Source organism: Callithrix jacchus, chromosome 3, assembly GCF_049354715.1.
Source record: "Callithrix jacchus isolate 240 chromosome 3, calJac240_pri, whole genome shotgun sequence".
Classification (NCBI taxonomy): Eukaryota; Metazoa; Chordata; class Mammalia; order Primates; family Cebidae; genus Callithrix; species Callithrix jacchus.
Genome location: NC_133504.1, coordinates 146,658,179 through 146,671,619, shown reverse-complemented (window position 1 = coordinate 146,671,619; position 13,441 = coordinate 146,658,179). Strand labels below are relative to the sequence as shown.

The 13,441-nt window shown below is 36.6% G+C and overlaps 1 protein-coding gene across 5 annotated transcripts in view; it reads left to right on the top strand.

Moving 5' to 3' along the window:
* Positions 1–13,441, top strand: part of GABRB1 (gamma-aminobutyric acid type A receptor subunit beta1) — a 439,900-nt gene that overhangs the window by 177,184 nt on the left and 249,275 nt on the right. For all 5 annotated transcript variants that reach the window (XM_035293755.3, XM_054253375.2, XM_035293756.3 and 2 more), the window contains one exon: positions 2,560–2,780. In XM_035293755.3, coding sequence (XP_035149646.1) covers positions 2,560–2,780 — 221 coding nt within the window. The remainder of the gene's footprint in view (positions 1–2,559; positions 2,781–13,441) is intronic.

The window sequence follows — 13,441 nt, the reverse complement described above, 5'->3', positions numbered from 1 at the left end:
ATACTGTCTGAATTATAAACAAGAACCCAACACCAAGACTTAGAATTCATCACAGACAATTGTTTATTTACATGGCCAACAGAGTCCATCTGCCCGCAGATTCCTCTATAAACATCTCTTTAAAATTAGAAATGCTAATGAAAATGAGCATATACAGTCTAAGTATTTGGAAGTGTAATACTAATTCATACATAGCAATTCAAATTTTTGAAGATAATTTATTTGCTTAGCACGTTATGGTTTCTAAAGTACTTTAACCTTAATTTTCTCAACTGATGCTCACAACAGGCCAAATGCTATTTTTTTTCATTTTGGAAATGAGGCAAGTCGGGTGCCGTGGCTCACTCTTGTAATCCCAGCGTTTTGGGTGGCTGAGGCCAGAGGAGCAGTTGAGGTCAGGAATTCAAGACCAGCCTAAGGAATACAGAAAGACCTTGTCTAAAAAAAAAAGAAAAAGGAAAAGAAAAAAAATTAGCCAGCTGTGATGGTATATGCCTGTAGTCCCAAGTACTTGAAAGGCTGAGAGATAGGAGGATTCTTTGAGCCCAGGAGTCTGAGGCTGCTGTGAGCTAGGACGGTGCCACTGCACTTCAGCCAGAATGGCCAAGTGAAACTGTCTCTCAAAAAAAAAAAAAAAAAAAAAAAAGAGGCATCTTAGGAACAAGAGGTTATGTCAGTCAGTTATAATTAGGCTTACATGTGGTAGAGCTTAAAATCAAGCAGTTTTGCAATCTAAGCCCATAATCTGCCCAATTCATATTCCTCCAAAGAGTCACAATGTTAAGAACTGGAAGAAGATGCAAATGAGAATGGTAGTAACTGAGAATAGGACTGTATGTAGCCTGGGGTTTATTTTTTTATATATATGAAGGTAAGGTTGAAGGAGGTTTTACATCTTTAAAAAGGATACTGTATGACTAATAGTAAAATGTGAATATCCTTGCCATCGAACAAGAAGCAATGTCTTTAAATTATTGCAAGGTGGTTTCTGAGTAAATAGTATAAATGCTCTTCAATATGGTTAAAAGACCCCGGAACTACTTGTCCAGAATAAATATCATTTTATATTTTAAGATTTTTCAGAAATACATAAATATTCCTTTGGGAAGTCTATATGAAGTGTAGTTTGCCAGATGTCAGACCTGAGTCAAATCATTCTTTCTCCACAGTAGAATAGATTACAATGGCAGTACATGACATCGTGCAGGAGGTACACAGTGTGCTCTTACTAATCACTAAGGCATTCACAAAGTCACTATTGCCATATGAATGCCTTAGAAAAAGTGAACTTTCTGTTTTTATTATGTTGGGATTTGTATCAAAGACTTTATGATTTTACAGCTGCCAATTTATTTTCCTTTCTTGGGCAATTTTACTTTGTATTAATAGTTTTTAAAAACAGACAGTAACTAAAGTACTATGATTATTATTACCATCTCTCTTCAGCAGCTCAAGCCATTTATAGTGAGCCCAATCTTCCTGTCTCTAATTGCTAGGGGAAACCTAAGTAGAAGGAGAGAGTGCAGGGGGATGTCCTCTGTAACACTTTGCACAAGGTGAGGCAACAAACTTTCAAGATCAATCCCAACTCTTGAATTCAAACCACTTCATGAAATCAAACAGGAATGTGTTAAGAGAGAAGTATTGAATCTTGCCACCACTGGGGTCAGTCTTCAGACCAAGTCAACATCTCCATATGTATGTGCCTCATAACTGTTTTTCAGAACTCACTCATAGATGAGTTGTACTTCAAGAAAAATCCAGATAAGGGCAAATTGATAACCTTTATGTGTCAAACAGAGTAGTATTTATTCAAAAAGAATTTGTGGTTTGAAAAACACCCTTTCCTTTCAAGTGCATTCAGTTTCAGTTATTTATCAGGCATTCCTCTCCAGAATAGAATTATAATATTCAGAGGTCAGTTTTCATGGACATAGATTCCTCTGTACAATTTCTTTTTATGACCTTCCCCATGACATCATTACTTTAACTTCAAACTTTAAAATTCAATTACATCTATTTGCTCTATATTGGTGGAAATGTTTATATATACATTCAAGTATAGTTCTAGTACTCTTATTAGTTAGTTAGTTAGTTAGTTATTTAATTAATTTTTTTAGAGACAAGGTCTTGCTCTGTCACCCAAGCTGGAATACAGTGTCATAATCCTAGCTCACTGCAGCTTCAGTATCCTGGGCTCAAGTGATCCTGCTACATCAGCCTCCCAAGTAGCTGGGGCTGCAGGCATGTGTCACTACACCCAACTAACTTTTAAAAAATTATTTTTTGTACAGATGGGGTCTTATTACATTGCATATGCTGGTCTTGAACTCCTGGCTCAAGGGAGTCCCCCTCCTTGGTCTCCCAAAGTGCTGGTATTACAGACATGATCCACTGTGCCAGACCCCTAGTACTTTAACCTATTGGTTACCTTATACCTGCAGGTGCAAATTTTAATATATTCAAATGTAATCTCTTACAGGACATTCCATTTGTTATCAAACCTTAGATGATAATAATAGTAAAACTCTTTTTTTTTTGGCTTTCTTTATTTCACAGGATTATACACTCACCATGTATTTCCAGCAGTCTTGGAAAGACAAAAGACTTTCTTATTCTGGAATCCCACTAAACCTCACCCTAGACAATAGGGTAGCTGACCAACTCTGGGTACCAGACACCTACTTTCTGAATGACAAGAAATCATTCGTGCATGGGGTCACAGTGAAAAATCGAATGATTCGACTGCACCCTGATGGAACAGTTCTCTATGGACTCCGGTAAATGGCTTTATGTTGCATGTTTCAATGTTGTTGGTTTTTTTTTTTTCATTTTCATCTTTTGGAAGTGGGCAAAGGGGAGAGAAGCAAGAATATACATATGTATATATAAAGGGGGTGTCATATACTTATGGAGGTCTATTACTAACCCTCATGTAGTTAAAGGCTTATTACTAACTGTAGGCAACACATCAAAATTAGCTACCAGTTTTACCGAAGAAATATCTGAACTGTAACCCATTATTACAGGATATGTAAAGTAGAGGTTCTTTATTCTTTGGTGTCACCTTTTGTGATTCTTTTGAGAACCAGATGAAACCTATATATCCACAAATTCATATATGCCTCAAATTTTTCTGTTATTTCTGAGTGTTCATAGCCCCTTGAAATCCTTCCATGTACCATGAATACTAAGCTGAAACTCCAGTTATTGGTCAAAATACTACAATTAATGTCTTTATATTCACCAATGCCCCAAAACAATATACAGGTGAAAAAAAATTATCTGTGATGAAACGTCTAATCATGCCCTAGTGGTTGATTATTTAGTTGATAGCTTTGGTCTCCATTTGCACAGTAAAATAACGTCACTTGATCTTGGCAAAATGATCTTTGAAATTTTTCCACTCTTACTGTACCCCAAGAACTTTCAACTTCAGTTAAAAATCTCTGAGCTAAAAGTCTTTGGGAGAAATGGTAAAATAAACAGTTCCCTTGAGTCTATTGATAGCTACAACAGAAAAAGCCTACTAATCCAAGATTGGTGGTTAATCATTAGTTATGGTTCATATACTATAAATCGATTATAATTTTTCTGTTACTGATGTAACTTCCATCAGACATGCCCAATGTGTAAGGGGATCAATCCGTTCTAAAGTATTCTGGGAGAGTAATTTCATGACTCAATTTAATAGCCTAATCAACTATGACATGTGTAAGTATATGGGTTAGTTAAGAATGTGTGTAAAAAGTTTACCAGTTGAAAAAAAAGCAACTAGATTTTTTTTTTTTGCAAGAAAGACTGTGGGTTACATTGTCATATTACAGAGTCTCACTTCAGGCATTTCCCAAATTATTACCAGCATCTACCAATGAGAATAATACAAAGGAAGGAAAATATTTAAGGATCATGAAGTTGAATACATTTCATTTTACAACTGGGAAAAAAAAACAGAGACAGAAAAGGGAGAAGTACCACGTATAAGGGAATAATAAGGTAATGGCAGAACTGAGACTAAGATCCATGTATCCTGATTCCCATACCAATGCTTTTCCCACTCCACCACCGTTCAAGTGCACTTAGAAGTCAATACCTATTTCCGAGTTGTACACCACTGCTTTTAATCTCTTTGGTGCCAACCCAGTTCTTTGTAGCTTGTATCTAGCAAAAGACCTTTCCAAAGTTAAATACAAATCATTCATCTATTATCTGCACTCTGCTCTCTCTTTTTATGGCACCAATTTTCTTTGTAAGAGTCTCACACTAGTTCTCATAGCTTCTCTTTCTCTTCCTCTGTCTTTCCCACTTCCTCTTCCCTCACAGATTTGGTTTTTCTTTTCCTAGAGGTTGTAAATATCCTGGAAAGGCCATAAGGTATATCAGAGAAAGTTTGACATCTAGAGTCAGAGGATCGAGGTTGGGCATAAACTCAACAATTTTCTGACTTCTTGACCTTCAATAAATTATGTAAATTTGTTGAGACTAATTTTATCGCTGTAGTAAGGAGCTAATATCCCCTTACTCATTATAAATCATATGAATTAATCAATATGACAATACATAGTAAGTCCTAAATTACATTTCTCTAAAGTAGTTTTGCCTTATAGAGCCTTATTAGGTACTGGACAAACTGCATACTGAGGGTAGTTTTCTAACTCCTAGGAGTGTGAGTGATTAAAATAGAGATAAAGTTGTTCAATTAAAATACACTTATCAAGTGCCTATTGTGTACAACACAGTTGCTATTTTGGCTTTGAGAATAGTTTTCCAGAAGCTGGGTAGAAATTTGTCAGTGGACATGAAGCTGAATACAATAGATACTGGAGACTCCAAAAGTAGGGAGAAGGGGAGTGTGGCAAGTGTTGAAAAACTACCTATTGAGTTCTATAATCATGATTTAGGTGACAGGTTTAATAGAAGCCCAAACCTCAGCATCATGCAATATAGTCATGTAACAAACCTGCACGTGTACATCTTCAATCTAAAATTTGAAAGAAAAAAGAAAAAAAGGAATTTGTCAGTGGAATGCACTTGGGACTTTGAGTTAAGAGATTTGTGGCCTAACCAGTTTGTGCCCTTCAGTAAGCCATTTCATCTCCCTGGGCTTCAGATCCATCAACCTTAAAATAAAAGTGATTGGATAAAATTATTCCTAAATTTCCTACTTGTGTCAATCTGCTTACATATTGCTATAAAGATGCTACCCAAGATTGTGTAATTTACAAGCAAGAGAGGTTTCATTGACTCACAATGCTGCATGGCTGGGGAGGCCTCAGGAAACTTACAATCATGGCAGAAGGGGAATTAGGCACATCTTACATGGTGGCAGGTGAAACAGAGAATACCAAGGGGGAGGAACCCCACACTTGTCAGAAGAACAGATCTCATGAGAATTTATTAACTATCACAAGAATACTATGGGGAAATCACCTCATGATCCAATCACCTCTCACCCCACAATGGTCCCTCCTTTAACACCTAAGGATTACAATTTGGATTACAATTCAAGATGAGATTTGGGTGGGGGACAGAGAGCCAAACTGTATCACCTGCTAAACCTAAATTACATTGCTTCTGTGATACTATATATTAGGGCATGCTCATTTTAATTCTCCAGTGTAACATTTCCTAGTCTAAGAAATGACAATCTGCATTTTTTCTAGGTAAGAGCCTTTTAAAGAGTATCTGTTATGTGTCACCTCCTAAGCACACATACTAGAATATCCTTATAATATAACATATGTATTGGCATATTTATAGCTGTATTTATTTTAGGCCTGAGTAATTAAGAGAATCAAACTTCTTGCCTTATTCCTTTCCATAAGCCCAGCTCGTAGTAATCATGAAAGAGTCCATACATTAATGAGTAGGTTTTAGAAATGATGGAATCAATGAGATTTTCTGAATGCACTGGAAAGCCTTTGGCTAAGTATTCCATAATCATAACAGCATATCATTAAACGAAATCAATTTTTGCTATATTAAAACTCAATAAACTCAATATGAGATGCTATAACTTAACTTATATGAAGCCATAAGAATACAGCCAGTTGTTTTCTTTTTTTTTTGTTAAATTGATATGCAGTGTGTATTATCATTAATAAATCTTCCTGAGGGCTGTGCTGGGAAGTAAACAGTTATTTATTTACTTATTTTGCTAAATTTCCGTTTTGGTGTTAACTGTTGACTTGGTTTCAATCCCTTCTTCCTACCTTTTACCAGTTTTCTAAGTAGTTACCACCAAGTCATCCTTACACTCTCTGCCTATCTCTCAGTCTCTTCTCAAGATATTTTCTTTTTTTTTTTTTTTTTTTAATTTTTTATTGGATTTTAGGTTTTGGGGTACATGAGCAGAGCATGTAAGACAGTTGCGCAGGAACACACATGGCAGTGTGCTTTTCTTTCCTTCTCCCCTTCACCCACATTTGGCATTTCTCCCCAGGCTATCCCTCCCCACCTCCCCCTCCCACTGGCCCTCCCCTTTTCCCCCCAATAGACCCCAGTGTTTAGTACTCCCCTTTCTGTGTCCAGTTGTTTTCTACTTTTATGAACTATGTCAAATGAGATTTTACACCAAAGGGATTGCACATAGTCCTGTAAACACCATTAAATAACAGAATGGTGTCTTGTGGGGGACTGGCACTTTTAGAGGAACCAGACTACTATGCAACAGATATTCAGCCCTTGGGAGAGACTCCATTCTCTATGCCTTTTGCCCTTGGATCATCCTCCTGTGACAAAATGCATTACACAAAGGAGTAACCAGCAACTTCTATTACTACCTCTTCCATTTAGTTGGGGAATCTAAGTAAAGAATGTTCATGATATGCTGTAAGTTGTGTTAGGAGACCAAAACTTTAGTCCCTGTGCCATGAGCCATTCATCTTGGTTCTCTCAGAACACATGATGTCATTTCCATTGTTACTCAAAAGCTGGAAACCATCATTCTCTGCAAACTGACACAAGAACAGAAAACCAAACACCACATGTTCTCACTCGTAAGTGGGTATTGAACAATGAGAACACATGGACACAGGGAAGGGAACGTCATACACAGGGCCTGTCGGGGTCCAGGGGGCTAGGGGAGGGATAGCAGGGGGTGGGGGTATAGGGGAGGGATAACATTAGGAGAAATACCCAATGTAGATGATGGGGAGATGGATGCAGCAAAACACCATGGCATGTGTATACCTATGTAACAAACCTGCAGGATCTGCATATGTACCCCAGAGGTTAAAGTATAAATTTAAAAAGTGGAAACTGTACAATATCATCTCCCTCTCTGTCACTTAACATTTTTCTGTTTTTCCTCCCTTCCTTCCACTTAACTTTGAGGAGGATTTTTCTCTTTTTTCTATGGCTAATCTCTCCATGCCTCCATGTAATATTCTTGTAGCACACTCTTTTCAGAGTTTGCTTCCCCATTTTACCTACCTCTTCAGCCCTTCGTCTCTGTTGACTCCCTCCCTTCAGTTTCTGCTTTGAGCACCAGTTTTCTCACAGCTTTGGTTTCCTCTTCTTCCTCACAACACATTACTCCTCTATCCCCAACAATGGTTGCCATCCATGCTACTTCCCTAAAAGAGCTCTATCAAACATTACCAAAACCATCACTGGTTTCTCAATCTATACTCTTGACTTCTCCGAATGAATGACTCTGACTTTAGGGCTTCCAAGACCCAGCACAATTTTTAAATTATCTTGTTCTTATGTCTTTTTGTTATTTTATTATTGGCTCTTCTTTTGCCTCCAATTGGGGAACTGTAGGGATTCTTCAAGGTTTGATCTGTTTATTGAATTTAACATCTTTAAATATCTAAACTCCCAGACTACTGAGTTTCAAAAATTTCCAATTGCTCACTGAGTGCCTGTATTTGGATTGCCTGCTGGCTCCTCCTCACATGACCTATATATTTCATATCATTTGTTTTTCTCAAAACTGGGCTTTTCCCAAGTGCCACTGAAATTACTATCATCCCATTAAAAAGACATAAGCAGGCAACTGTAACTGTAACTCCACATCTCTTTTGCCACTGAGATTTAATCTTTTGTTTCTATTCCACTCTGTTTTAATCACCTTCTCTATTTCCAAATAACTTCTACTGCCTCAATTAACATCCTCACTATCTGTCACTTCCTGGCCCATTTCCTATCTCAATTTTTCTCCTCATTTCTGCCATCTTATTCCTCCTACAAAAAAAAAAAAAAAAAAAAAAAAACAAGTGATTCCTCTTTCAGAAATCTAAGACCCTCTAATCATTTCTGTAAACATATCTGAGGCATTTCAAAGTAGATTTCAAATATTTCATCCCATGAATGTCAACTCTGGAGTAACATGGGTTGAATTGCAGAAGTCCATTTATTAGAGGGTTTTTTTCAATAAAAGTTACACTGAATGTTCCTGCCTTTCTGTCCTCCCTTTCCATCTCCTCCCTGTCATCCACTTCTGTCACCCCTGAGACAGCAAGAAGGATCTTCCTCCTCTTCCTCAGCCTATCCAATGTGAAGACTATGAAGCTGAAGACCTTTATGATGACTCATTTTCACTTAATAAATGGCAAAAATATTTTTCCTTATAATTTTCTTATTGTAAAAATACAGTATGTAAGACCTATAATGTAAATTATGTTTATTGCTGTTTACATTATCAGTAAGGCTTTTTATTAGTAAGGTATTTTATTAGTAAGGTGTAAGTATTCTATTAATAGTTACATTGTGAGGGAGTCCAAAGTTATACGTGGGTTTTCAATTGCATGAGAGGTGTCAGAGCTTTTAATCCCTACATTTTTCAAGGGTAACTATACTTATACTACAAAAATTATTTATCATTTCTCTGAAATTCAAATTTAACTGGGAAACCAATATTTTACCTGGTAACCCTGCAGCCCTGCTGATGACCTTCCTTCTCTGCCCCCAAATCCTCTCTCCCCAAATCCACCACTTTTTCCATTCTTACTTTTTCTTTAAAGTTCCTTTCAAGTTTCACTTTCTCCATGAGGACTTTCACAATCTTCCTAAGCAGGTGAAAACTCTCTCTCATTTGATGCCGTACTGCAATTTAATTGTATACATTGCAATTTGTAACTCTCTTACAATGTTTTATCTTTCGGTAATCATTTTCCACTGATATACAGGATTGCATATTTGTTGAAAATATGACTGTATTTCCTTAACCTTTGTATATCCTCCCTCAAACCAAATAGATACCCAATAAATGATCATAAAAATGAAATTTATAAGTGTAGGATGCAGTCACCTGATTCACGATAGTTGTCAGCTGCAACATTTTCTATATCTACATGATGGCTTTTAACCAAAAAGCAATTATCACTATTAATGACCAGATGTATTCTGCCTCTTGTCCAAACATGATCCAGATGGTTGCATACACTAATTCTCTCCAAGGCCTAGCCATGTGGGTGCTGAAAGACTGTGTTTATCTTTCCCTGGAAATGGCAGGCATGGAACAATTTAATTCTGAGAAGACATTTAGTGGAGTATTTAACTTCCTCAAGAAAAAAAAAAAAAGCCTTTTAAAATTTTTTGCCTCCTCCTAGCCCCTGCAATTGCTTTTCTTTTAAAGTTCCACAATGCTCCTTCCTTCTTCTTTTACCAGAGGTGAGCCCAAGACCACGTGGTTTTGAAGAACTAAAATGAAAGTGTGTGAATGGCTAGTGGAATGAGGAGTGCTGTGTTTTGAATGCTTGTTTTCTCCAAAGCTTATGTTGGAATGTAATTGCCATTTTGACACTTTGGAGAGCAGGGATCTTTAAGAAGTGATTAGGTCATAAGAGCTCCATCCTTGCAAATGGACTAAACCTTTTGGTGGGAGTTGGTGTGCCCCCTCTAGCATATGCGCTCTATCTCCTGCCCACTTTCTCTCTCTCTTGCTCTCTTACTTTGCCCTTCTGCCGTGTGATGCCTTATGCCATCCTCTGATTCAGCAAGAAGGCCCCACCAGATGCAGCTCCATAGGGAATCTCAGATTGCTCAGCCTCCAGAACTGGGAACCAGTACATTTCTGTTTATTATAAATTACCTAGTCCTTGTTATTCTGTTATAGCAACAACAAATGGACTAAAGAAGTGAAAAGCCTTCCATTCCAATAGTGGTCCACATTAGGTCTCTGTGCATTGTTACAGAGTATGTATGTAGGTCTGTTATGCATGCATTGTTAAGTATATATAGAGTACTATGTATATACAGTATCATTTTAACTAATATTAGTAGCAATTGTATCATGAAATTTAACCAAAACCCATCTATGTAAGTAATTGAAAGTATGCTATCCATCAGGCACTATGCTTTAATGCTCTACCTACATTGTTGTATATAATCTTTATTCCAATGCTATGAGCTATGTACTACAATTAAGCTAATGTGAAAGATACCAACACTGGGAGATGTAAAGTAACTTTTACTATCTCATAATTTGTTACTTCTTTACTTTTTAAAAGTAGGTCCAAAGGGTACTATGTTTGACTGCTAAATCGTCCACATCTATTTTACTCTACAGTTTCCTCTGTTCCCTTTTTGGCCCCTTGTGAATTATTTTTAAAGAAATGATGTCATTTTTGTGATTATATTCCCTTGTTGTAAATGTCTTTAGCTCCTATACTAAAACTTGAGCAAATTTAGATTACCTGAATTTAGGGTTGTGTTTTGGCATTCTGCTTCATAAGCAGTATAGTGTACTTCTATGCCTTACTTACTTTTCTTATTATATGAAAATTGATGAGTAGATTCAGATATACTGATAGTGTGATCTACCCACTTCTATTAATTTTAATGTAATTGTATTAGTTTGCTGGGGCTACTGTAACAAAGTACCACAAACTGGATAACTTAAACAGTAGAAATGTAGTATCACAGTTCTGGAAGCCAGAAATAAAAAATCAAGATGTTGGCAGCATTGGTTCATTTTGAGGCCTCTGAGAAGGTCTGTTTCAGACCTTCTCTTTGGTGCCTAAATAGCCATCTTCCCCTGTGTCTCCACATAATCTTCCCTCTATGTGTATTTATACTTAAATTTTATCCTTTTATAAGGACACCAGTCATCACTAGTCATGTCGGATTAGGACCAACCCTAATAATCTCACTTTAACTTGATTACCCCTCTAAAGACTCTATTTTTTAATAAGGTCACATTCTAAGTCGTGGAGGTTTTAAACTTCCACGTATGAATTTGATGGGACACAATTCAATCTGTAATAGCAACTAATAATAATTTTCTGAACCTATTTAGCATTTGCAAAATGGAGATGTTCTATCATCTCTTCTTATTTATAAACTATACTACTCTAAAGAAAAACTTAACTCACTATTTAATTACGTTGAGGTAGAGTTTTTGCAGTGAAAGCAGTATAAATACTTGACTGCTTCCTCTTACTTAGCAGTTTTCTAAACAAGTTATTTTCCCTAAAATCTCTCAAATGTGACCACAAAGGGTTGGCATTTCCTTGTTTTATATTCATATACCTTTCTTTGTTTAAAAGGTAGCACATTATGGCAACCACTTTATACCTTACAAAGTGATTTTGCAAAGCCACCATAAATGTTGAAGGCATTTTTTTTTTTGAGATGGAGTTTCACTATTTTCCCAAGCTGCAGTGCAATGGCCCGATCTTGACTCACTGCAATCTCCGCCTCCTGGGTTCAAGTGATTCTCCTGCCTCAGCCTCCCAAGTAGCTGGGATTACAGGCATGCACCACCATGCCTGGCTAATTTTATGTGTTTTTAGTTGAAATGGGGTCTTACGATGTTAGCCAGGCTGGTCTCAAACTCCTAATCTCATGAGCTCCACCCACCTCAGCCTCCCAAAGTGCTGGGATTACAAACATGAGCCACCACTCCTGTCCTTGAAAGGGTTTTTAACCCAAGTCTTCTCACTTCAGAGTCTACACTCTTAGCCCCAGCACAAGGCATCTTACTGTCCCTGCACATTAAGATGTGTCTTTGTATGATGTATGATACATTTGTATGATGATTCATTGCTCTTTGTATGATGATTTCATTGCTCACCATCATAGAAATGAAAATAAACAGAGGGTAGATAACCTAAATGAGACTAGCTCTGCCAAATGTGTGAGCTTTATAAAAACGTATGCAATTTTGTTGGCTTTTCTAACTCATACTAATGACTCTAAATTCCAAAGAGAAGCCATTCCACTTCAGATTTTAAGTATGAGTCTAAAATTAACTAGAAGCCTGTGGCCTGATGAGAATGTTGAGAACTTCTCTACTGTATTTGTTTGCCTGGCTCTACTTGGAATCGATTTTTTGATGTTCTTGGCAGTGTCTGACCATGGATTGTGTGTGAAAATAAAATCAATAGTTACACTTACTGAATATAAAAGAAAGATAGAGTTTTTCACTATTCCTTGGAGAATCATCTCATTTTGCCTTGGTCTTCATGATAAAGCAAAGTAAAAAATAGAGGCAATTATCTTGATAATACAGATCCACTACATACACGCACACATACACACATATGTACACACACACACAACATTATTGATTTTTCAAGCAGTTTGGGGGTCCTAAATGTTTAATATTAGCTCTCTGTATTGATTATCCACACTGAAAAAAATTGTTTCTCTCTTTTACAGACTTTCCCCGTAGAGAAGCAATTATGATTACATTCAAAAGTCCTGGGCAGATCTCACAGGGCTTACTGTGAGATATGCTAGGCAAAAGTACTGTGCAGTCGATTGCAGAGAATAAATATGAGAGTTGATGTAGTATTTGCAGAGGAAGCTTGGCTGTTATTGACAAATGCATCTTGTTAAGAGAAAGAAACCGCTATTTCAAATGGAAGAGAGAAAAAACAGACCATACATAAAGAATAGGTAAATCAGTTTATTAGAAAGACTGACTGGAGACTTTACAATTCCTGCTAAAGGGCACAATGTTGGTATTCCCTTCACAGTTTAGTTGACTTACATTTTAGTTTCAACAGTGGAGTACAGAGGAAGCTATTCAAAATGTTCTCCAGTGACAGGACTGCTATTTTTGCCTCTCAAAGTTTTTATTTTCATGTTCTTTATTCATCTATGTTTATGGAAAGCTTTATAATTAAATTATATTAGGATGTCTTTTTTGGTATATATGGCATTGCAACTCATTAAAATATTAAATGAGCAATTGAAATAATTACATAATAATTACAGCTATTGTGTGGCTATGTTGTTTATGGCTATATCATTATGATTAAACCTTCTTAATTCAATTAATGTAGAAGAGTAAATACAAACAGTAACCAAAATAATAAGAGCTACATCTCTTGACCTTGACTGTGTGTCTTGTGGAAGAATACCAAATGTCAGTTCTCAAGAAAAAAGAAAAGACTTAGAGAAACAATGTTATCAAAAAAGGAAGGAAGGAAAAGGAAAAGAAAAAGCAAGTATCTCGGAGATATGTTATGAATTTTACATCTTAGTT